General features: G+C 62.8%; 1 protein-coding gene and 2 long non-coding RNA genes across 3 annotated transcripts; 1 reads left to right on the forward strand and 2 right to left on the reverse strand.

Moving 5' to 3' along the window:
• Positions 1-5: 5 nt before the first annotated feature.
• LOC127465561 (myosin-binding protein C, fast-type-like) lies at positions 6-25,247 on the forward strand (the record flags this gene model as incomplete). Its single annotated transcript, XM_051776063.1, is given in 17 exon segments — positions 6-48; positions 1,138-1,167; positions 1,603-1,739; positions 3,134-3,293; positions 4,279-4,383; positions 6,491-6,679; positions 7,318-7,370; positions 7,372-7,453; positions 10,257-10,424; positions 11,556-11,644; positions 13,135-13,327; positions 16,169-16,308; positions 18,130-18,289; positions 20,213-20,349; positions 22,688-22,874; positions 24,237-24,265; positions 25,147-25,247. Coding segments are annotated over 16 exon segments (1,887 nt in total), but the record flags the coding sequence as incomplete, so codon positions are not given.
• Positions 4,827-6,040, reverse strand: LOC127465557 (uncharacterized). The gene is made up of 3 exons (XR_007902269.1): positions 6,005-6,040; positions 5,186-5,218; positions 4,827-4,844 (listed from the first exon to the last, which is right to left on the reverse strand). It is a non-coding gene; the product is annotated as an uncharacterized LOC127465557 (long non-coding RNA).
• Positions 22,269-22,636, reverse strand: LOC127465559 (uncharacterized). The gene is made up of 2 exons (XR_007902270.1): positions 22,572-22,636; positions 22,269-22,299 (listed from the first exon to the last, which is right to left on the reverse strand). It is a non-coding gene; the product is annotated as an uncharacterized LOC127465559 (long non-coding RNA).

A 25,247-nucleotide genomic window follows, 5' to 3' on the forward strand; every position in this document is an offset into this window, starting at 1 on the left:
TGCCCGACGGGTACGCCCTGTCCCTCTCGGCCAAGCTCAACTTCCTCGGTGAGCACGGGGGGGGCTCGGGGGGGCACTGGGGGGGCTTTGGGGACACTTAGGGGGGTCCGGGGGGTCGGTTATGGGGCTGGGAGGGTCGGTTATGGGGCTGGGGGGGTCGGTTATGGGGCCGGGGGGCTCTTGGGGGTCTTTGGGGACACTTATGAGGGTCTGGGGGGTCGATTGTGGGGCTGGGGGGGCACTCGGGGGCTTTGGGGACACTTATGGGGGGCTGGGGGGTCGGTTATGGGCTGGGGGTGCACTCAGGGGGCTTTGGGACACTTATGGGGGGCCGGGGGGTCGGTTATGGGGCTGGGGGGTCGGTTATGGGGCTGGGAGAGTCGGTTATGGGGCTGGGGGGGTCGGTTATGGGGCTGGGGGGCACTCGGGGGCTTTGGGGACACTTAGGGGGGTCCGGGGGGTCGGTTATGGGGCTGGGGGGGTCGGTTATGGGGCCGGGGGGCTCTTGAGGGTCTTTGGGGACACTTATGAGGGTCTGGGGGGTCGATTGTGGGCTGGGGGGGCACTCGGGGGGCTTTGGGGACACTTATGGGGGGCCGGGGGGTCGGTTATGGGGCTGGGGGGGGCACTCGGGGGGCTTTGGGGACACTTATGGGGGGCTGGGGGGTCGGTTATGGGGCTGGGGGGGTCGGTTATGGGCTGGGGGGGTCGGTTATGGGGCTGGGGGGGCACTCGGGGGGCTTTGGGGACACTTAGGGGGGTCCGGGGGGCCGGTTATGGGGCTGGGGGGGTCGGTTATGGGCTGGGAGAGTCGGTTATGGGCTCGGGGGGGCACTGGGGGGGCTTTGGGGACACTTATGGGGGTCCGGGGGTCGGTTATGGGGCTGGGGGGGCACTCGGGGGCACTCGGGGGTCTCTGATGTCACTGGGGGGTCTTTGGGGGGTCTGTGATGTCACTTGGGGGGTCTGTGATGTCACTTGGGGGGTCTGTGATGTCACTGGGGGGGTCTTTGGGGGGTCTCTGAAGACACTGGGGAGTCCTTTGCGGGGTCTCTGACGTCACGGAGGGGGGTCATGACGTCACCGGGGATCCCCCACTAACCCCTCCCCCCCTTTTTCTTCCCCTCCCCCCCCCAGAGATCAAGGTGGAGTACGTGCCGAAACAAGGTGAGGGGGAGGGGCCATGGGGGGGAGGGGACACGGGGGGAGGGGACATCGAGGGAGGGCCATGGAGGGGAGGGGCCATGGGGGGAGGGGACATCGAGGGAGGGGCCATGGAGGGGAGGGGCCATGGAGGGGAGGGGCCATGAAGGGGGGAGGGGCCATGGGGGCAGGGGCCATGGGGGGGAGGGGACATCGAGGGGAGGGGAGGGGACATGGTGGGGGAGGGGACTTGGGGGAGGGGACATGGAGGGAGGGGGAGGGGACATCGAGAGGGGGAGGGCACAATGGGGGGGGGTCCGGTGCCATCGGGGGGAGGGGAAGGGACACGGGGGGGGGGGGGGAGGTACTACCGGGGGGGGGTTCCGGTGCCATCGGGGGGGGGAGGGGAAGGGACACGGGTGGGGGGGTTCCGGTGCGACCCCCGCGGCCCCCCCAGAGCCCCCAAGATCCACCTGGACTGCTCGGGGCGGGACACGGAGAACACGCTCGTGGTGGTGGCCGGGAACAAACTGCGGCTCGACGTGCCCATCTCCGGGGAGCCCCTGCCCACCGTCACCTGGACCAAGGACGGGCAGGTGAGACCCCCGGGACCCCCCCGGGACCCCCCCGGGTCACCCCAGAGCCCCCCGTGTCACCCCGTGTCCCTGTGTCACCCTGGGACCCCCTGGGACCCCCCAGTGTCCCCGTGTCACCCCCTGTGTCACCCCCCGTGCCCATCTCCGGGGAGCCCCTGCCCACCGTCACCTGGACCAAGGACGGGCAGGTGAGACCCCCGGGACCCCCCCGGGACCCCCCGGGACCCCCGGGTCACCCCCGTGTCCCTGTGTCACCCTCGAACCTCCCCTGTCCCCCCTGTGTCCCCCCCGTGCCCATCTCCGGGGAGCCCCTGCCCACCGTCACCTGGACCAAGGACGGGCAGGTGAGACCCCCCGGGACCCCCCGGGACCCCCCAGGACCCCCCAATATCCCCCTGTCACCCTGGGACCCCCTGAGACCCCCCAGTGTCACCCCTGTCCCCCCTGGGACCCCCCCGGTGTCACCCCCTGTGTCACCCCCTGTGTCCCCCCCGTGCCCATCTCCGGGGAGCCCCTGCCCACCATCACCTGGACCAAGGACGGGCAGGTGAGACCCCCGGGACCCCCCCGGGACCCCCCAATGTCCCTGTGTCACCCCAATGTCCCCGTGTCACCTTGTGACCCCCCGTCACCCCCCGTGTCATCCCACGTCCCCACTTATCCCCAGGTGCCCTCACCTGTCCCCCCCATCCTCAGCTGTCCTCACCTGTCCCCCCTGGCCCCACCTGTCCCCTCCCATCCCCAGGTGTCCTCACCTGTGCCCAGGTGTCCCCCCCCATCCCAGGTGTCCCCCCCCCATCCCCAGGTGTCCCCCCCCATCCCCAGGTGTCCCCAGGCGTCCCCACCTGTCCCCTCCCATCCCCACCTGTCCCCTCCCATCCCCAGGTGTCCCCACCTGTCCCCCCCCATCCCCACCTGTCCCCCCCATCCCCAGGTGTCCCCCCCCATCCCCAGGTGTCCCCCCCATGCCCAGGTGCCCTCCCATGTGCCCACCTGTCCCCTCACCTGTGCCCAAGTGTCCCTCCCTCCCCAGGTGTCCCCCCCATCCCCAGGTGTCCCCCCCCTTCCCCAGGTGTTCCCCCCATGCCCAGGTGCCCTCCCCTGTGCCCACCTGTCCCCTCACCTGTGCCCAGGTGTCCCTCCCTCCCCAGGTGTCCCCAGGTGTCCCCACCTGTCCCCCCCGTGCCCACCTGTCCCCTCACCTGTGCCCAGGTGTCCCCCCCCATGCCCAGGTGTCCCCCCCCCATCCCCAGCTGTCCCCACCTGTCCCCCCCCGTGCCCACCTGTCCCCCCACCTGTGCCCAGGTGTCCCCTCCATACCCAGCTGTCCCCACCTGTCCCCCCCGTGCCCACCTGTCCCCCCCGTGCCCACCTGTCCCCCCACCCGTGCCCAGGAGTTCTCAGCGCGCGAGGGGCGGGCGCGGCTGGAGGACAAGCACGAGCTGAGCAGCTTCGTCATCGAGAGCGCCGAGAGGGGGGACGAGGGCAAGTACGAGATCAGGGTCACCAACCCCGCCGGCGAGGACACGGCCACCATCACCCTGCGCGTCGTGGGTATGGACACACCTGGGGGCACCTGGGGGCACCTGGGGCATTGGGGACACACCTGGGGGCATTGGGGACACACCTGGGCACACCTGGGGGCACCTGGGCACACCTGGGGGCATGGGGACACACCTGGGGGCATTGGGGACACACCTGGGGGGACGAGGGCAAGTACGAGATCAGGGTCACCAACCCCGCCGGGGAGGACACGGCCACCATCACCCTGCGCGTCGTGGGTATGGACGGGGGCACCTGGGGGCACCTGGGGGCACCTGGGCACACCTGGGGACACACCTGGGACATGGGGACACACCTGGGGACACACCTGGGACATGGGGACACACCTGGGGACACACCTGGGACATGGGGACACACCTGGGAGAATGGGGACACACCTGGGGGCACCTGGGGACATGGGGACACACCTGGGCACACCTGGACACACCTGGGGGCATGGGGACACACCTGGGGGGACAAGGGCAGGTACGAGATCAGGGTCACCAACCCCGCCGGGGAGGACACGGCCACCATCACCCTGCGCGTCGTGGGTATGGACGGGGGCACCTGGGGGCACCTGGGGGCATGGGGACACACCTGGGCACACCTGGAGACATGGGGGCACACCTGGGGGCATTGGGGACACACCTGGGGGCACCTGGGGCATTGGGGACACACCTGGGGGCACCTGGGGGCATGGGGACACACCTGGGGGCATGGGGACACACCTGGGGGCATTGGGGACACACCTGGGAACACCTGGGCACACCTGGGCACACCTGGGGACATTGAGACACACCTGGGCACACCTGGACACACCTGGGGGCATTGGGGACACACCTGGGGGCACTGGGGACACACCTAGGAGAATGGGGACACACCTGGGCACACTTGGGGACATTGAGACACACCTGGACACACTGGGGGCATGGGGACACACCTGGGCACACCTGTGTGTGCCCCCCGTGCCCACGTGCCCCCCCCTGTGCCCCCCCAGACGTGCCCGACCCCCCCGAGGCCGTTCGTGTCACCTCGGTGGGCGAGGACTGGGCCGTGCTCGCCTGGGAGCCCCCCAAGTACGACGGGGGACAGCCCGTCACAGGTGAGGCACACACCTGTCCTCGGCACCTGGGTCACCTGTCTGGGTCACCTGTGTCACCTGGGTCACCTGTCTGTGTCACCTGTCCTTGTCACCTGTGTCACCTGTCACCTGTCTGTGTCACTGTCACCTGTCCCAGTACAACAGGGGACAGCCCGTCACAGGTGAGGCTCACCTGGCACCTGTGGCACCTGTCTGTGGCACCTGCCACCTGTGTCACCTGTGTCACCTGTCCTTGTCACCTGTGTCACCTGTCTGTGTCACTGTCACTTGTCTTTGTCCCTGTCACCTGTACCAGTATGACAGGGGACAGCCCCTCACAGGTGAGACACACCTGGCACCTGTGGCACCTGTCCCTGTCCCACCTGTCCCACCTGTCCCTGTCCCACCTGTCCCACCTGTCCCAGGTTACCTGGTGGAGCGGAAGAACAAGGGATTGATGTGTCCCCCTGTCCCTGTCCCACCTGTCCCTGTCTCACCTGTCCCTGTCCCACCTGTCCCAGGTTACCTGGTGGAGCGCAAGAAGAAGGGATTGATGTGTCCCTATCTCACTGTCCCACCTGTCCCTGTCCCACCTGTCCCTGTCCCACCTGTCCCACCTGTCCCACCTGTCCCACCTGTCCCTGTCTCACCTGTTCCACCTGTCCATGTCCCACCCATCCCACCTGTCCCTGTCCCACCTGTCCCCATCTCACCTGTCCTGTCCCAGGTTACCTGGTGGAGTGGAAGAAGGGATTGATGTGTCCCCCTGTCTCACCTGTCCCACCTGTCCCTGTCCCACCTGTCCCACCTGTCCCTGTCTCACCTGTCCCTGTCCCACCTGTCCCACCTGTCTCACCTGTCCCAGGTTACCTGGTGGAGCGCAAGAAGAAGGGATTGATGTGTCCCTGTCCCACCTGTCCCTGTCTCACCTGTCCCTGTCTCACCTGTCCCTGTCCCACCTGTCCCACCTGTCCCTGTCTCACCTGTCCCTGTCCCACCTGTCCCACCTGTCCCTGTCTCACCTGTCCCTGTCCCACCTGTCCCACCTGTCCCACCTGTCCGTGTCCCACCTGTCTCACCTGTCCCACCTGTCCCAGGTTACCTGGTGGAGCACAAGAAGAAGGGATTGATGTGTCCCCCGTCCCACCTGTCCCACCTGTCTCACCTGTCCCTGTCCCACCTGTCCCTGTCCCACCTGTCCCACCTGTCCCACCTGTCCCACCTGTCCCTGTCTCACCTGTCCCACCTGTACCTGTCTCACCTGTCCCACCTGTCCCACCTGTCCGTGTCCCACCTGTCCCTGTCCCGTCCCAGGTTACCTGGTGGAGCGCAAGAAGAAGGGGTTGATGTGTCTCACCTGTCCCTGTCCCACCTGTCCCCATCTCACCTGTCCCACCTGTCCCACCTGTCCCTGTCCCACCTGTCTCACCTGTCCCACCTGTCCCTGTCCTACCTGTCTCACCTGTCCCACCTGTCTCACCTGTCCCACCTGTCCCACCTGTCCCCATCTCACCTGTCCTGTGCCAGGTTACCTGGTGGAGCGCAAGAAGAGATTGATGTGTCCCTGTCCCACCTGTCCCACCTGTCCCTGTCTCACCTGTCCCTGTCCCACCTGTCCCTGTCTCACCTGTCCCTGTCCCACCTGTCCCTGTCTCACCTGTCTCACCTGTCCCTGTCCCACCTGTCCCTGTCCCACCTGTCCCACCTGTCCCACCTGTCCCACCTGTCCCTGTCTCACCTGACCCTGTCTCACCTGTCCCTGTCCCACCTGTCCCTGTCCCACCTGTCCCACCTGTCCCACCTCTCTCACCTGTCCCTGTCCCCCCTGTCTCACCTGTGCCAGGTTACCTGGTGGAGCGCAAGAAGAAGGGGTTGATGTGTCCCCCTGTCCCTGCCCCACCTGTCCCACCTGTCCCACCTGTCCCCATCTCACCTGTGCCACCTGTCCCTGTCCACCTGTCCCACCTGTCCCTGTCTGTCCCACCTGTCCCACCTGTCCCACCTGTCCCACCTGTCCCACCTGTCCCTGTCTCACCTGTCCCTGTCCCACCTGTCCCACCTGTCTCACCTGTCCCACCTGTCTCACCTGTCCCACCTGTCCCACCTGTCCCCATCTCACCTGTGCCAGGTTACCTGGTGGAGCGCAAGAAGAAGGGCTCCATGCGCTGGATGAAGCTGAACTTCGAGGTCGTTCCCGGCCCCACCTTCGAGTCCACGCGGATGATCGAGGGGGTCCTCTACGAGATGAGGGTCTTCGCCGTCAACGCCATCGGGGTCTCGGCCCCCAGCGCCAACAGCCAGCCCTTCATGCCCATCGGTGGGTCCGGGGGGGATTTGGGGGGGATTTGGGGGGTCCTGAGGGGGTCTGGGAGGGTTTGAAGGGGATTTAGGGGGGATTTAGGGGGGATTTGGGGGGTCCTGCAGGACCCATCGGGGTCTCGGCCCCCAGCGCCAACAGCCAGCCCTTCATGCCCATCGGTGGGTCTGGGGGGGATTTGGGGGGTCCTGGGGGGGATTTAGGGGGATTTGGGGGGTCCTGAGGGGGTTTGGGGGGGATCTGGGGGGGATTTGGGTGGGTTTGGGGGGTCCTGTACGAGATGAGGGTCTTCGCCGTCAATGCCATCGGGGTCTCGGCCCCCAGCGCCAACAGCCAGCCCTTCATGCCATCGGTGGGTCCGGGGGGATTTGGGGGGTCCTGAGGGGGTTTGGGGGGATTTGGGGGGTCCTGGGGCGGATTTGGGGGGATTTGGGGGGGTTTGGGGGTCCTGTACGAGATGAGGGTCTTCGCCGTCAACGCCATCGGGGTCTCGGCCCCCAGCGCCAACAGCCAGCCCTTCATGCCCATCGGTGGGTCTGGGGGGTCCTGGGGGGGATTTGGGGGGTCCTGGGGGGGATTTAGGGGGGTCCTGAGGGGGTTTTGGGGCGCAGGGGGTGATTTTTGGGGTCCCCCCGCAGCCCCCACGAGCGAACCCACCCACCTGACCCTGGAGGACGTGACGGACACGACGGGCGACGCTCAAGTGGCGCCCGCCCGAGCGCATCGGGGCGGGGGGCATCGACGGCTACCTCGTGGAGTACTGCAAGGAGGGGGGTGAGTGCGGGACCCCAAAACTTGGGGGGACCCCAAAATATGGGGGAGACCCCAAAACGTGGGGAGAGACACCCCCAAAACCCGGGGGAGGGACCCCAAAACCCTGTGGGGTCTGTGATTCATGGGGGGGCATCGACGGGTACCTCGTGGAGGACTGCAAGGAGGGGGGGGAGTGCGGGACCCCAAATCGGGGGGGACCCCAAAATATGGGGGAGACCCCAAAATGTGGGGGAGACACCCCAAAACCCGGGGAGGGACCCCAAAACCCTGTGGGGTCTGTGATTCACGGGGGGGCATCGACGGGTACCTGGTGGAGGACTGCAAGGAGGGGGGGGAGTGGGGGGCCTCAAATCGGGGGGGACCCCAAAATATGGGGGAGACCCCAAAATGTGGGGGAGACACCCCAAAACCCGGGGGAGGGACCCAAAACCCTGTGGGGTCTGTGATTCACGGGGGGGCATCGAAGGGTACCTGGTGGAGTACTGCAAGGAGGGGGGGGAGTGAGGGACCCCAAACTTGGGGGAGACCCCAAAATGTGGGGGAGACCCCAAAGTATGGGGAGAGACACCCCAAAATGTGGGGAGAGACACCCCAAAACCCGGGGGAGACACCCAAAACCCTGTGGGGTCCGTGATTCATGGGGGGGCATCGACGGGTACCTGGTGGAGGACTGCAAGGAGGGGGGTGAGTGCGGGACCCCAAACATGGGGGGACCCCAAAATGTGGGGGGACCCCAAAATATGGGGGAGACCCCAAAATGTGGGGGAGACCCCAAAGTATGGGGAGAGACACCCCAAAATATGGGGAGAGACACCCCAAAACCAGGGGAGGGACCCCAAAACCCTGTGGGGTCCGTGATTCATGGGGGGGCATCGACGGGTACCTGGTGGAGGACTGCAAGGAGGGGGGTGAGTGCGGGACCCCAAACATGGGGGGACCCCAAAATGTGGGGGAGACCCCAAAATATGGGGAGAGACACCCCAAAACCGGGGGGAGATCCTGAAATGTGGGGCGGCATCGAGGGGTACCTGGTGGGGTACTGGGGAGAGGGGAGTGAAATCGGGGACCCCAAATTAGGGGGGAGACCCCAAAATATGGGAGGAGACCCTGAAATATGGGAGGAGACACCCCCAAACCAGGGGAGAGACCCCAAAACCCTGTGGGGTCTGTGATTCACGGGGGGGGCATCGACGGGTACCTGGTGAAGGAGGGGGGGAGTGCGGGACCCCCTTTCCCAGCCCCATAACCCCCTAAACCTGTGCCCCCAGCCCCATAACCCCCCTCCCAGCCCCATAACCCCTCTCCCAGCCCCATAACCCTCTAAACCTGTGCCCCCAGCCCCATAGCCCCCCTCCCAGCCCCATAACCCCCCGATCTGTGCCCCCCAGACTCGCAGTGGGTCCCCGCGAACACGGAGCCGGTGGAGCCCCAGCCCCATAACCCCCTAAACCTGTGCCCCCAGCCCCATAACCCCTAAACCTGTGCCCCCAGCCCATAACCCCCCATTTCTGCCCCCCAGACTCGCAGTGGGTCCCCGCGAACACGGAGCCCGTGGAGCCCCAGCCCCATAACCCCCCAATTTCCCCCCATAACCCCCCGATCTGTGCCCCCCAGACTCGCAGTGGGTCCCCGCGAACGCGGAGCCGGTGGAGCCCCAGCCCCATAACCCCCTTCCCAGCCCCATAGCCCCCTTCCCAGCCCCATAAACCCCCCATTTCTCCCCCCCCAGACTCGCAGTGGGTCCCCGCGAACGCGGAGCCCGTGGAGCCCCAGCCCCATAACCCCCTTCCCAGCCCCATAGCCCCCCTCCCAGCCCCATAACCCCCCAATCTAGTGCCCCCAGCCCCATAGCCCCCCTAAACCTGTGCCCCCAGCCCCATAACCCCCCGATCTGTGCCCCCCAGACTCGCAGTGGGTCCCCGCGAACACGGAGCCGGTGGAGCCCCAGCCCCATAACCCCCCAATTTCCCCCCCATAACCCCCCATTTCTGCCCCCCAGACTCGCAGTGGGTCCCCGCGAACGCGGAGCCGGTGGAGCCCCAGCCCCATAACCCCCTTCCCAGCCCCATAGCCCCCTTCCCAGCCCCATAACCCCCCAATTTGCCCCCCAGACTCGCAGTGGGTCCCCGCGAACGCGGAGCCGGTGGAGCCCCAGCCCCATAACCCCCTTCCCAGCCCCATAGCCCCCCTCCCAGCCCCATAACCCCCCCAAATTTTTGATTCCCCCCCCCAGACTCGCAGTGGGTCCCCGCGAACGCGGAGCCGGTGGAGCCCCAGCCCCATAGCCCCTTTCCCAGCCCCATAACCCCCTGATTTTTGGTGTTCCCCCCCCAGACTCGCAGTGGGTCCCCGCGAACGTGGAGCCGGTGGAGCCCCAGCCCCATAGCCCCTTTCCCAGCCCCATAACCCCCAATCTCTCTGTGCCCCCAGCCCCATAACCCCCTAAACCTGTGCTCCCAGCCCCATAACCCCCCTCCCAGCCCCATAACCCCCCCAAATTTTTGATTCCCCCCCCAGACTCGCAGTGGGTCCCCGCGAACACGGAGCCCGTGGAGCCCCAGCCCCATAACCCCCTCCCAGCCCCATAACCCCCTTCCCAGCCCCATAACCCCCCTCCCAGCCCCATAACCCCCCCATTTCTGCCCCCCAGACTCGCAGTGGGTCCCCGCGAACACGCAGCCCGTGGAGCCCCAGCCCCATAGCCCCCAATCTCTCTGTGCCCCCAGCCCCATAGCCCCCCTCCCAGCCCCATAGCCCCCCTCCCAGCCCCATAACCCCCTGATTTTTGGTGTTCCCCCCCCAGACACGCAGTGGGTCCCCGCGAACACGGAGCCGGTGGAGCGCTGCGGGCTGACGGTGCGGGGGCTGCCGACGGGGGAGAAGCTGCTGTTCAGGGTGGTGGGGGTCAACATCGCCGGCAGGAGCCCCCCCGCCACCATGGCCCAGCCCGTCACCATCCGCGAGATCGTCGGTGAGACCCCCGGGGGGAAGACCCCAAATGTGGGGGGGGGACCCCAAAATATGGGGGGGGGGCTGGAAAATCACGGGGGGACCCCAAAATATGGGGGGGGCTGAAATCATGGGGAGGGGGGGCTGAAAAATCACGGGGGGACCCCAAATGTGGGGGGGGACCCCAAAATATGGGGGGGACCCCAAAATATGGGGGGGACCCCAAAATATGGAGGGGGGACTGGAAAATCACGGGGGGACCCCAAAATGTGTGGGGGGGGGCTGTAAAATCACGGGGGGACCCCAAAATATGGGGGGGGGGGGCTGGAAAATCACGGGGGGACCCCAAAATATGGGGGGGGGGGGCTGAAATCACGGGGAGGGGGGGGGCTGAAATCACAGGGGGACCCCAAAATATGGGAGGGGGGTTTGAAATCACGGGGGGACCCCAAAATATGGGAGGGGGGGGGGCTGAGACCACGGGGGGACCCCAAAACGTGAGGAGAACCCCAGAACATGGGGAGACCCCAAAATATGGAAGGGGGGGTGTCTGAGACCATGGGGGGACCCCAAACACGTGGGGGGGGAGGAATCTGAAATCATGGGGGGACCCCAAAACGTGAAGAGACCTCCAAAGCATGGGGAGACCCCAAAACACGGGGAGACCCCAAAACATGGAGGGGGGACCCCAAAATATGGGCGGGGGGGGTGGCTGAACTCACAAGGGACCCCCAAACGTGGAGGGTGGGGGAGCTTGAAACGATGGGGGAACCCCAAAACTGGGGGGGTGGGAGACCCCAAAGCTGGGGGTGAGGACCCCAAAACTGGGGATGGGACCCCCAAACCAGGGGTGGGACCCCAAACCAGGATGGGGACCCCAAAACCGGGAGTGGGGACTCCAAAGCTGGGGGTGAGGACCCCAAAAGTGGGGATGGGACCCCAAAACCGGGATGAGGGCCCCAAAACCCGGGGGGGGACATCCCGAAACCGGGGGTGGGACTTCAAACTAAGGGATGAGGACCCCAAAACCCGGGGGAAACACCCCAAAACTGAGGTGGGGGACCCCAAAACTGGGGGGGGGACCCCAAAACTGGGGGTGGGACCCCAAAACCGGGGGGGCCCACCCCACTGACACCCCCCCGCCCCCCCCCAGAGCGCCCCAAAATCCGGCTGCCCCGACACCTGCGGCAAACCTACGTCAGGAAGGTGGGGGAGCAGGTGAACCTCGTCATCCCCTTCCAGGTGAGGGGGCACCCCCAAAAATTGGGGGGGGGAACCTCGTCATCCCCTTCCAGGTGAGGGGGCACCCCAAAAATTGGGGGGGTGACCCAAAAATTGGGGGGTGACACCCAAAAATTGGGGGACAGGGGAACCTCGTCATCCCCTTCCAGGTGAGGGGGGACCCCCAAAAATTGGGGGGGTGACCCAAAAATTGGGGGGGGGGACCCAAAAATTGGGGGGGGACCCCCAGAAACTGCCTCCCTTTGCGCCGCCCCCTTAGGACAAGCCCCGCCCACAGGTGACAAGTGGGTGTGTCCATCTCATTAACCACCCCTTTGCCCCGCCCCCTTAAGACAAACCCCGCCCCCAGGTGACATGGGCCTGCCCCTATAGGAGAAGCCCCGCCCCCAAAAGTGACAAGTGGGCGTGTCTATCTCATTAACTCCCCTTTGCCCCGCCCCCTGCAGGAGAAGCCCCGCCCCCAGGTGACACAGACCAATCCAATGAACTAATTCCCTGCCCCTTTGCCCCGCCCCCTCATGGCAAGCCCCGCCCCCATGTGACATAGCCCCTCCCCTACAGGAGAAGCCCCGCCCCCAGGTGACACAGACCAATCCAATGAACTAATTCCCTGCCCCGTTGCCCCGCCCCCTCATGGCAAGCCCCGCCCCCAGCTGGCATAGTCCCACCCCTACAGAAGAAGCTCCGCCCCCAGGTGACACAGACCAATCCAATGAACTAATTACCTGCACAAAGCCCCGCCCCCTTTAGGGTAAGCCCCGCCCCCAGGCAACACAGACCACTCCAATGAACTAATTACCTGCTGCGTTACCCCGCCCCCTTAGAACAAGCCCCGCCCCCAGGGGACACAGACCACTAATATTAACTAATTACCTGCTCCTTTGCCCCGCCCCTCCAAGGGTAAGCCCCGCCCCCTGACATAAGCTGGCATAGCCCCGCCCCTACAGGAGAAACTCCGCCCCCAGGTGACAAGTGGGTGTGTCCCTTTGCCCCCCCCCCTTAGGATAAGCCCCGCCCCCAGCTGACCCAGACCACTAATATGAACTAATTACCTGCTCCTTTGCCCCGCCCCCTCCAGGATAAGCCCCGCCCCCAGGCAACACAGACCACTAATATTAACTAATTACCTGCTGCATTGCCCCGCCCCCTTTGGGGCAAGCCCCGCCCCCAGCTGACCCAGACCACTCCAATGAACTAATTACCTGCTCCTTTGCCCCGCCCCCTTTAGGGTAAGCCCCGCCCCCAGGCAACACAGACCACTAATATTAACTAATTACCTGCTCCTTTGCCCCGCCCCCTTAAGACAAGCCCCTCCCCCAGTTGACATAGCCCCGCCCCTACAGGAGAAGCTCCGCCCCAACGTGACAAGTGGGCATGTCCATCTCATTAACTCCCCTTTGCCCCGCCCCCTTTAGAACAAGCCCCGCCCCCAGCTGACCCAGACCACTAATATGAACTAATTACCTGCTCCGTTGCCCCGCCCCCTCCAGGGTAAGCCCCGCCCCCAGGTGACGTGGACGAAGGGGGGCGGGGCCCTGCCCGAGGCCGTGGCCATCCGCACGTCGGAGCGGGACACGGTGTTCTTCATCCGCGCGGCCACGCGGGCACACAGCGGCCACTACGAGCTGGCCGTGGCCATCGAGGGCATGGAGGACACGGCCACCATCAGACTGCGCATCGTCGGTAACTGGGATATACTGGGAGGGACTGGGATATACTGGGAGTGATGGGATGGGTCACTGGGAGCACTGGGAGGGCACTGGGAGGGCACTGGGGGCACTGGCACTACGAGCTGGCCGTGGCCATCGGGGGCATGGAGGACACGGCCACCATCAGACTGCGCGTCGGCGGTAACTGGGAGCACTGGGAGGGACTGGGAGGGCACTGGGAGCACTGGGAGGACACTGGGAGGGCACTGGGGGGGCACTGGGAGCACTGGGAGGGCACTGGGAGCACTGGCACTACGAGCTGGCCGTGGCCATCGAGGGCATGGAGGACACGGCCACCATCAGACTGCGCGTCGGCGGTAACTGGGACGGACTGGGAGAGACTGGGATGGCACTGGGAGCACTGGGAGAGACTGGGAGTGATGGGATGGGTCATTGGGAGTGATGGGATGGCACTGGGAGAGCACTGGGAGCACTGGTATAGACTGGGATGGCACTGGGAGGGCACTGGGAGCACTGGGAGGAGGACACGGCCACCATCAGACTGCGCGTCGTCGGTAACTGGGAGCACTGGGAGGGCACTGGGGGCACTGGGAGCACTGGGAGGGCACTGGGAGGGCACTGGGATGGCACTGGGAGCACTGGGATGGCACTGGGAGGGCCCTGGGAGCACTGGGAGCACTGGGAGGACACTGGGAGGGCACTGGGAGGGCACTGGGAGCACTGGGAGGGCACTGGGAGGGCACTGGGAGCACTGGGATGGCACTGGGAGGGCACTGGGGGCACTGGGATGGCACTGGGAGGGCACTGGGAGGGCACTGGGAGCACTGGGAGGGCACTGGGAGAGCACTGGGAGAGCACTGGGAGCACTGGGAGGGCACTGGGAGGGCACTGGGAGGGCACTGGGAGCACTGGGAGCACTGGGAGGGCACTGGGAGGGCACTGGGGGCACTGGGATGGCACTGGGAGGGCACTGGGAGGGCACTGGGAGCACTGGGAGGGCACTGGGAGGGACTGGGGGGTATTTTTTGTTATTTTGGGGCATTTTGGGCTATTTTTGGGGGTGTCTGAGTTCCAGGGGGGGGGTCCCTGAGGTGATGCCCCCCAGAGTATTTTGGGCTATTTTGGGGGTATTTTTTTTTTGTTATTTTGGGCTATTTTAGGATCTTTTTTTGTTATTTTGGGGTATTTGGGGCTATTTTTTTTTTATTTTTGGGGTATTTTTTGTTATTTTGGGGTATTTTGTCGGTATTTTTCTTTGTTGTTATTTTGGGGTATTTTGGGGGTATTTTTTGTTATTTTGGGGCTATTTTGTTTTTGTTATTTTTTGGGATATTTTTTTGTTATTTTGGGACATTTTGGGGCTATTTTTTTGGTTATTTTTTGGGATTTTTTTGTTATTTTGGGGTATTTTGTGTTTTTTTTTTGTTATTTCGAGGTATTTTGGGGGTATTTTTTATTATTTTGGGGTATTTTCGGGCTATTTTTTTTTTGTTATTTTGGGGGTACTTTTTGTTATTTTGGGGTATTTTGGGGCTTTTTTTTTGTTATTTTGGGGGTATTTTTTTGTTATTTTGGGCTATTTTGGGGCTATTTTGGGGGTCCCTGACATGACTTTCCCCCCCCCAGAACGCCCCGGCCCCCCCAAGTCCGTCCAGATGAAGGAGCTTTGGGGGGTATTTTAAGGGACAATTTTGGGGTATTTTGGGGTATTTTGGGGCTGTTTAGTTTGAGGTTTTTTCTGGGTTTTTTTGGGGGGGGTCGTGAGGTTTTTTTGGAGTATTTTTGGAGTATTTTGTTTGAGGTTTTTTTCTGAGTATTTTGAGGTATTTTGGGGGTATTTTTTTATTATTTTGAGGTATTTTTGGGGTATTTTTTTGTTATTTGGGCTATTTTGGGGGTCCCTGACATGATTTACCCCCCCCCCCAGAGCGCCCCGGCCCCCCCAAGTCCGTCCAGATGAAGGAGCTTTGGGGGGTATTTTAGGGGGCATTTTTGGAGTATTTTTGGGGGTATTTTGTTTGAGGTTTTTTCTGATTTTTGGGGGGTATTTTAGGGGTATTTTTTTGTTATTTTGGGGTATTTTGGGGCTATTTTGGGGGTCCCTGACATGACTTTCCCCCCCCAGAGCGCCCCGGCCCCCCCAGGTCGGTGCAGGTGAAGGAGCTTTGGGGGGTATTTTCGGGGGCAATTTTGGGGTATTTTGTGGTATTTTGGGGTATTTTGTTTGAGGTTTTTTTCTGGGGTTTTTGGGATATTTTTGGGGGGGGGTTGGGGTTTTTTGGGGTTTTTTTGGAGTATTTTTGGGGTATTTTGTTTGAGGTTTTTTCTGATTTTTTGGGGGTATTTTAGGGGTATTTTTTTGTTATTTTGGGGTATTTTGGGGCTATTTTGGGGGTCCCTGACATGACTTTCCCCCCCCAAAGCGCCCCGGCCCCCCCAGGTCGGTGCAGGTGAAGGAGCTTTGGGGGGTATTTTAGGGGGCATTTTTGGGGTATTTTGGGGGTATTTTGTTTGAGTTTTTTCTGAGTTTTTTGGGGTATTTTTGGGGGGATTTGTGGGTGTTTTGGGGTTTTTTGGGGGTATTTTTGGGGTATTTTGTTTGAGGTTTTTTCTGAGTTTTTTGGGGTATTTTAGGGGTATTTTTTTTTTGTTATTTTGGGCTATTTTAGGATCTTTTTTTGTTATTTTGGGGTATTGGGGGGTATTTTTTTTTGTTATTTTTGGAGTATTTTTTGTTATTTTGGGTTATTTTGGGAGTATTTTTTTTTGTTATTTTGGGATATTTTGGGAGTGGTTTTTTTTGTTATTTTGGGGCTATTTTGGGGGTCCCTGACATGACATCCCCCCCCCCCAGAGCGCCCCGGCCCCCCCAAGTCGGTGCAGGTGAAGGAGGTTTGGGGGTTCAACGCCCTGGTGGAGTGGGAGCCCCCCGAGGACGACGGCAACGCTGAGGTGACGGGGTACACCGTGCTGAAGGCCGACAAGAGAACCATGGTGAGGGGGCACCCCCAAAGAACACCCCCCCCGGGGGACCCCCAGATCCACAACTGAGCCCCCAGACCCCAAAATAACCCCCAGACCCCAAAATAACCCCCCCGGGGGACCCCCAGACTCCAAACTGACCCCCAGACCCCAAAATAACCCCCCGGCACCCCCAGACCCCCAAATGAGACCCCAGATCCCAAAATAACCCCCCGGGCACCCCCAAACACCCTCAGACCCCAAACTGACCCCCAGACCCCAAAATAACCCCCCGGGCACCCCCAGACCCCAAACTGACCCCCAGACCCCAAAATAACCCCCCCAAACACCCCCAGACCCCAAACTGACCCCCAGACCCCAAAATAACCCCCCCAAACACCCCCAGACCCCAAACTGACCCCCAGACCCCAAAATAACCCCCCTGGGACACCCCCAAACACCCCAGACCCCAAACTGACCCCCAGACCCCGAAATAACCCCCCTGGGGACCCCCAAACACCCCCAGACCCCAAAATAACCCCCAGACCCCAAAATAACCCCCCGGGCACCCCCAGACCCCCAACTGAGCCCTCAGACCCCCAAACTGACCCCCAACCCCAAAATAACCCCCCCGGGCACCCCCAAACACCCCCAGACCCCAAAATAACCCCCCCGGGCACCCCCAGACCCCCAAATGAGACCCCAGACCCCAAAATAACCCCCCCGGGCACTCCCAAACACCCTCGAACCCCCAACTGAGCCCTCAGACCCCCAAACTGACCCCCAGACCCTCTTGGCTGCTCCCCCAAACCTCCTCTTTTGCCCCCCAAAGCCCCTTGGCTGCCCCCAAACACCCCTTAAACCCCCCAAACCCCCTTCAAGCCCCCCCAAACACCTCCAACCCCCCCCAAACCCCCTCCAGGCCCCCCCAAACCCCCTTGTCTGCCCTCCAACCCCCCCAAACCCCCCTAAACTCCCCCAAACCCCCCTCCTTTGCCCCCCAAACCCCCTTGTCTGGCCTCCAACCCCCCCAAACCCCCCCCAAACCCCCTCCAAACCCCCTCCAAGCCCCCCCAAACCCCCCCCAAACCCCCCCCAAACTCCCTCCAAGCCCCCCCAAACCCGCTCCTTTGCCCCCCAAACCCCCTTGTCTGCCCTCCAACCCCCCCAAACCCCTCCCAAGCCCCCTCCAAGCCCCCCCAAACCCCCTCCTTTGCCCCCCAAACCCACTCTAAGCCCCCCAACCCCCCTCGAAGCCCCCCCAAACCCCCTCCTTTGCCCCCCAAACCCACTCTAAGCCCCCCAAACCCCCTCGAAGCCCCCCCAAACCCCCTCCTTTGCCCCCCAAACCCCCTTGTCTGCCCTCCAACCCCCCCCAAGCCCCCCCAAACCCCCTCCAAGCCCCCCCAAACCCCCCTCTAACCCCCCCAAACCCCCTTGTCTGCCCTCCAACCCCCCCAAACCCCTCCCAAACCCCCTCCAAGCCCCCCCAAACCCCCTCCTTTGCCCCCTAAACCCCCCAAACCCCCTCCTTTGCCCCCCAAACCCCCCCAAACCCCCTTGTCTGCCCTCCAACCCCCCCAAACCCCCCCAAACCCCCTCCAAGCCCCCCCAAACCCCCTCCTTTGCCCCCCAAACCCCTTTGTCTGGCCTCCAACCCCCCCAAACCCCCCTAAACTCCCCCAAACCCCCCCAAACCCCCTCCTTTGCCCCCCAAACCCCCTTGTCTGCCCTCCAATCCCCCCAAACCCCCTCCAAGCCCCCCCAAACCCCCTCCTTTGCCCCCCAAACCCACTCTAAGCCCCCCAAACCCCCTCCAAGCCCCCCCAAACGCCCTGATTCCCCCCCCCCCAGGAGTGGTTCACGGTGTACGAGCACAACCGGCCGACGCGCTGCACGGTGTCCGAGCTGGTCATGGGCAACGAGTACCTGTTCAAGGTGTTCAGCGAGAACCTGTGCGGGCTCAGCGAGACCCCCGGGCTGTCCAGCAACACGGCCCTCATCCCCAAAGCGGGTACCCCGAAGCTGGGGGGGTCCCCAGGGGGTTTGGGGGGGATTTGAGGGGGTTTGGGGGGGATTTGGGGAGGTTTGAGGGGGATTTGGGGGGCTTTGAGGGGAATTTGGGGGGGATTTGAGGAGGTTTGAGGGGGATTTGGGGCGATTTGGGAGAGTTTGGGGGGATTTTGAGGGGGGTTTGAGGGGGATTCAGGGAGGTTTGGGGAGGTCTGGGGGGAATTTGAGGGAATTTGGGGAGGTTTTGAGGGGATCTGGGGGGCATTTGGTGGGATTTTGGGGGGATCTGGGGGGGATTTGGGGGGGATTTGGGCAGGTTACAAGGGGGTTTTGGGGGGTTTGGGGGGCACCTGTGCGGGCTCAGCGAGACCCCCGGGCTGTCCAGCAACACGGCCCTCATCCCCAAAGCGGGTACCCCGAAGCTGGGGGGGTCCCCAGGGGGTTTGGGGGGGATTTGGGGGGTTTGGGGGGGATTTGGGGGGGATTTGGGGGGGATTTGGGGGAGGTTTGGGGGGGATTTGGGGGGTTTGAGGGGGATTTGGGGGGGTTTGAGGGGGATTTGGAGGGGTTTGAGGGGGATTTGGGGGGGTTTGGGGGGGATTTGGGGGGGTTTGAGGGGATTTGGGGAGGTTTTAGGGGGTTTGGGGGGCACCTGTGCGGGCTCAGCGAGACCCCCGGGCTGTCCAGCAACACGGCCCTCATCCCCAAAGCGGGTACCCCGAAGCTGGGGGGGTCCCCAGGGGGTTTGGGGGGGATTTGGGGGGATTTGGGGGGGGGTTGAGGGGATTTTAGGGGGATTTAGGGGGGTCTGGGGGGGTCTGAGGGGGATTTGGGGGGGTTTAGGGGGGATTTGGGGAGATTTGGGGGGGATTTGGGGGGGTTTGAGGGGGATTTAGGGGGGATTTGAGGAGGTATAGGGGGGATTTGGGGGGATTTAGGGGGAGTTGGGGGGGTTTGGGGGGGATTTGGGGGGATTTGGGGGGGTTTTGGGGGGATTTGGGGGGTTTGGGGGACACCTGTGCAGGCTCAGCAAGACCCCCGGGCTGTCCAGCAACACCCCCCTCATCCCCAAAGCGGGTACCCCGAATTTGGGGGGGTCCCGGGGGGGTTTGGGGGGGATTTGGGGGGTTTGGGGGGAAGTTTGAGGGGGTTTGGGGGGTCCCAGGGGACTGTGGATGAAGGTTTGGAGGTCCTGAAGTAGGTTTTGGGGGTCCCAGGGGGGTTTGGGTGAAGGTTTGGGGGTCCTGGGGTGGGTTTTGGGGGTCCCAGGGGGGTTTGGGTGAAGGTTTTGGGGTCCTGGGGTGGGTTTTGGGGGTCCCAGGGGGTCTGGGTGAAGGTTTGGAGGTCCTGAAGTAGGTTTTGGGGGTCCCAGGGGGGTCTGGGTGAAGGTTTGGAGGTCCTGAAGTAGGTTTTGGGGGTCCCAGGGGGGTCTGGGTGAAGGTTTTGAGGTCCTGGGGTGGGTTTTGGGGGTCCCAGGGGGTCTGGGTGAAGGTTTGGTGATCCTGGGGTGGGTTTTGGGGGTCCTGGGTGAAGTTTTCGGGGTCTTGGGGTGGAGTTTGGGGGTCCCAGTTGGGTCTGGGTGGAGGTTTGGGGGTCCTGAGGTGGGTTTTGGGGGTCCTGATTGAAGGTTTGGGGGACCTGGGGTGGGTTTTGGTGATCCTGGGGTGGGTTTTGGGGGTCCTGGGTGAAGTTTTAGGGGTCCTGGGGTGGATTTTGGGGGTCCCAGGGGGGTCTGGGTGAAGGTTTGGGGGTCCTGGGGTGGGTTTTGGGGGTCCTGATTGAAGGTTTGGGGGACCTGGGGTGGGTTTTGGTGATCCTGGGGTGGGTTTTGGGGGTCCTGGGTGAAGTTTTGGGGCTCCTGGGTGTAGTTTTGAGGGTCCTGGGGTGGGTTTTGGGGGCCCAACTCCCCCCGTGCCCCCCCCAGAGCTGCGGCTGAAGCCCCCCCAGTACCAGGAGCACGATTTCCGCTCGGCCCCCCAGTTCCTGACCCCGCTGGTGGATCGCAGCGCCGTCGCAGGATACTCCACCGCCCTCAACTGCGCGGTCAGGGGGCACCCCAAGGTCCGGGGGGGGCCCTGGGGGGGTTTGGGGGATCCCAGGAGGGGTCCTGGGTGAAGGTTTGGGGTCCTGGGTGAAGGTTTGGGGGTCCCAGGGGGGGTTGGGTGAAGGTTTGGGGGTCCTGGGTGAAGGTTTGGGGGTCCTGGGGTGGGTTTTGGGGTCCTGGTTGAAGGTTTGGGGTTCCCAGGGGGGGTCCTGGGTGAAGTTTTGGGGGTCCTGGGGTGGGTTTGGGGGGTCCCAGGGGGGGTCTGGGAGAAGGTTTGGGGGTCCTGGGGTGGGTTTGGGGGGTCCTGGGTGAAGGTTTGGGGTTCCCAGGGGGTTCTGGGTGAAGGTTTGGGGGTCCTGGGTGAAGTTTTAGAGGTCCTGGGGGGGGGTTTTGGGGTTCCCAGGGGCTCTGGGTGAAGGTTTGGGGGTCCTGTGTGAAGGTTTTGGGTCCTGGGTGAAGGTTTGGGGGTCCTGGAGTGAGTTTTGGGGTCCCCCGGGTCATCCCTCCAACCCTCGACTGCACGGTCAGGGGGCACCCCAAGGTCCGGGGGGGGCCCTGGGGGGGTTTGGGGGGGTCCCAGGGGGGGCTGGGAGAAGGTTTGGGGGTCCTGGGGTGGGTTTTGGGGTCCTGGGTGAAGGTTTGGGGGTCCCAGGGGGGATGGGAGAAGGTTTGGGGGTCCTGGGTGAAGGTTTGGGGTCCTGGGTGAAGATTTGGGGGACCCCGGAGGGGTTTAAGGGGTCCTGGGGGGGTCTGGGTGAAGGTTTGGGAGTCCTGGGTGAAGGTTTGGGGGTCCTGGGTGAAGTTTTAGAGGTCCTGGGGTGGGTTTTGGGGGTCCCAGGAGGGTCCTGGGTGAAGGTTTTGGGGGTCCTGCGTGAACGTTTGGGGTCCTGGGTGAAGGTTTGGGGGTCCTGGAGTGAGTTTTGGGGTCCCCCGGGTCATCCCTCCAACCCTCAACTGCACGGTCAGGGGGCACCCCAAGGTCCGGGGGGGGCCCTGGGGGGGTTTGGGGGGGTCCCAGGGGGGGCTGGGAGAAGGTTTGGGGGTCCTGGGGTGGGTTTTGGGGTCCTGGGTGAAGGTTTGGGGGTCCCAGGGGGGATGGGAGAAGGTTTGGGGGTCCTGGGTGAAGGTTTGGGGTCCTGGGTGAAGATTTGGGGGACCCCGGAGGGGTTTAAGGGGTCCTGGGGGGGTCTGGGTGAAGGTTTGGGGGTCCTGGGTGAAGGTTTGGGGGTCCTGGGTGAAGTTTTAGAGGTCCTGGGGTGGGTTTTGGGGGTCCCAGGAGGGTCCTGGGTGAAGGTTTTGGGGGTCCTGCGTGAACGTTTGGGGTCCTGGAGTGAGTTTTGGGGTCCCCCGGGTCATCCCTCCAACCCTCAACTGTGCGGTCAGGGGGCACCCCAAGGTCCGGGGGAGTCCCTGGGGGGGTTTGGGGGGTCCCAGGGGGGGTGGGTGAAGGTTTGGGGGTCCTGGGTGAAGGTTGGGGGTCCTGGAGTGAGTTTTGGGGTCCCCCAGCTCATCCCTCCAACCCTCGACTGCATGGTCAGGGGGCACCCCAAGGTCCGGGGGGGCCCTGGGGGGGTTTGGGGGGGCCCGGGGGGGGGTGGGTGAAGGTTTGGGGGTCCTGGGTGAAGATTTGGGGCTCCTCGGGGGGGTTTGGGGGTCCTGGGTGAAGTTTTAGAGGTCCTGGGGTGGGTTTTGGGGGTCCCAGGGGGGGCTGGGTGAAGGTTTGGGGGTCCTGGGGTGGTTTTGGGGTGTCCCAATGGGGTCTGAGTGTTTCTGGGGTGTTTCTGGGGTGCATTTCTGGTCTCTCCTGACCCTCGGTGCCCCCTGCCCAGCCCAAGGTGGTGTGGCTGAAGAACCAGGTGTGAGGGAGGGGTTTGGGGTGGGTTTTAGGAGGGGTTTTGAGGTGCCCTAATGGGGCTGTGGGTTCACCCCGAGGTGTGGGTGTTTTTGGGGTGCATTTCTGGTCTCTCCTGACCCGTTTTCCCCCCTGCCCAGCCCAAGGTGGTGTGGCTGAAGAACCAGGTTTTGGGGCCACCTTGGGGGGTGTTTTTGGGGTGGATTTGGGGGTCCCCCAACCCATTCTCCCCATCCCAATGGGGCTGTGGGTGCAGACCCAGGTGTGGGTGTTTTTGGGGTGTTTTCGGGGTGGATTTTGGGGGCCACTCCCCCATAAGTAGGGCATGGATTCAGATCCAAGCGTGGGTGTTTTTGGGATGTTTTTGGGGTGGATTTTGGGGGTCACTCCCCCCATAAGTAGGGGATGGATTCACCCTGAGGTGTGGGTGTTTTTGGGATGTTTCTGGGGTGTTTTTGGGGTGCATTTCTGGTCTCTCCTGACCCTCGGTGCCCCCTGCCCAGCCCAAGGTGGTGTGGCTGAAGAACCAGATGGCCATCGGGGACGACCCTCGGTTCCTGGCCCGGCACAGCCAGGGGGTGCTGACCCTGCTCATCCGCAAGCCCGGCCCCTTCGACGGCGGCACCTACGGCTGCAGGGCCAGCAACGAGCTGGGGGAGGCCCTGACCGAGTGCAGGCTCGAGATCCGCGGTGAGGGGGAACCCCAAAAACACGGGGGGGGGTCCCCGAAATCCCGGGGGGGGGTCCCTAAAAGCAGGGGGGTCTGTGGGAGTCGGGGGGAGGCACCCCCGGGTCTGGGGGTCTTGGAGCGGGGACGGTGGGAGGTGGTGGATGAGGGTGAAGTGGAGATTTGGGGGGGAAAAGGGGCATCCCAAAAATCTGGGGGGGGTCCTCAAAATCCCGGGGGGGTCCCTAAAAGCAGGGGGGTCTGTAGGAGTCGGGGGGAGGCACCCCCGGGTCCGGGGGTCTTGGAGCGGGGACGGTGGGAGGTGGTGGATGAGGGTGAAGTGGAGATTTGGGGGGGAAAAGGGGTGTCCCAAAAATCTGGGGGGGTCCCTAAATTTGGGGAGGGGTCCCCAAAATCGTGGAGGGGTCCCCAAAATCAGGGGGAGTGTCAGGAGTACCTGGGGGGGTCCCCGGGGGTCTCGGAAGGGGGACGGTGGGAGGGGATGGATGAGGGTGAAGTGGGGATTTGGGGGGGAAAAGGGGCATCCCAAAAATCGGGGAGGGGTCCCTAAAATCGGGGAGGGGTCCCCCAAAATCGGGGAGGGGTCCCTAAAAGCAGGGGGGTCTGTGGGAGTCGGGGGGAGGTACCCCCGGGTCTGGGGGTCTTGGAGCGGGGACGGTGGGAGGGGAATGATGAGGGTGAAGTGGAGATTTGGGGGGGAAAAGGGGCACCCTAAAAACCGAGGGGGGGTCCCCAAAATCGAGAGGGGGTCCCTAAAAGCAGGGGGGTCTGTAGGAGTCGGGGGGAGGCACCCCCGGGTCCGGGGGTCTTGGAGCGGGGATGGTGGGAGGTGGTGGATGAGGGTGAAGTGGGGGTTTGGGGGGGAAAAGGGGCGTCCCAAAAATCTGGGGGGGGTCCCTAAATTCGGGGAGGGGTCCCCAAAATCGTGGAGGGGTCCCCAAAATCAGGGGGAGTGTCAGGAGTACCTGGGGGGGTCCCCGGGGGTCTCGGAAGGGGGGACGGTGGGAGGGGATGGATGAGGGTGAAGTGGAGGTTTGGGGGGGGGGGGGTCCCCAAAATCGTGGGGGGGGGGTCCCTAAAATTTTGGGGGGGGATCGCCCAAAATATGTAAACATGTAGGGGGGGTCCCTAAAATTTTGGGACCTGTGGGAGGTGCCGGAGGGAGATTGGGGGGGATTAAAGAGACCCCCCCCAAAACTTGAAGGGGGGGTCTTCAAAATTTGGGGAGGGGTCCCAAAATTTGGGGAGGGGTCCCAAAATTAAGGGGGGGGTCCTAAAATTTGGGGAGGGGTCCCAAAATTTGGAGGGGGGGGTCCCAAAAACCAGAGCCCCTCCCCCAAATTGTGTCTCTCCCCCCCCCCCAGTTGTGCCCCAGTGACGGAGACACAGGATGGTGAGTGGGGGGCTTTAATTAGGGGGGGATTTAATTGGGGGGATTTAATTGGGGTCTGTAATTAGTGGCTTTAATTGGGGGGGGGTCTTTAACTGGGAGGTTTAATTGGGAGATTTAATAAGGGGGTTAATTGGGGTCTGTGATTAGTGGGTTTAATTGGGGGGGTCTTAAACTGGAAGGTTTAATTGGGGGGATTAATAAGGGGGTTAATTGGGGTCTGTAATTAGGGTCTTTAATTGGGAGGTGGTCTTTAATTGGGAGGTTTAATTGGAAGGATTAATTGGGGGATTTATTAAGGGGGTTTATTGGGGTCTGTAATTAGTGGCTTTAATTGAGAGGGTCTTTAATTGGGAGGTTTAATTGGGGGGCTAATAAGGGATTAATTGAGGTCTGTAATTAGTGGCTTTAAGTGGGGAGGTGGTCTTTAACTGGGAGGGTTAATTGGGGGATTAATTGGGTGTTTAATTAGGGGATTCATTGGAGGGTCTTTATTTGGGGGGTTAATTGGAGGGAGTTTAATGGGGGGGGGTGTTTCAATTGGGGGGAGTTTAATTGGGAGGGTTGTTTAATTGAGGGGCTTAATTAGGGGAGCCCAATTAGGGGGGTTAATTGGGGAGTCTTTAATTGGGGAGGTGGATTGGGGGAGTTAATTAGGGGGTCTTTAATTGGGGGGGGTCTTTTGAGGGGTTAATTTTGGGAGGGTTAATTGGTGGTCTTCGATGGGAATGTGTTTAACTGGGGGTCTTTAATTAGAGCATTTTTAATTGGGGGGGGTGTTCAATTTGGGGGGGGGGACCAATTTTGGGCTGGTCATGTTTATTTTGAGGGGTTTCCCCTTATTTTTGGGATGCTGAGCCCCCTTTTTGCCCCCCCCTCCTCAGGCTGCCCACGGTGGGGAGGAAGAAGAGGGTGAAGGCCCCCAGAGCCCCCCCAAAAATAAAGAGTTTCAGCAGCCCCCCAAAATAAAGAAAGAGGTTCAGCA

This window comes from Manacus candei, unplaced genomic scaffold (genome assembly GCF_025592945.1).
Source record: "Manacus candei isolate 608988 ecotype Guabito, Panama unplaced genomic scaffold, ASM2559294v1 h1tg000431l, whole genome shotgun sequence".
Classification (NCBI taxonomy): domain Eukaryota; kingdom Metazoa; phylum Chordata; class Aves; order Passeriformes; family Pipridae; genus Manacus; species Manacus candei.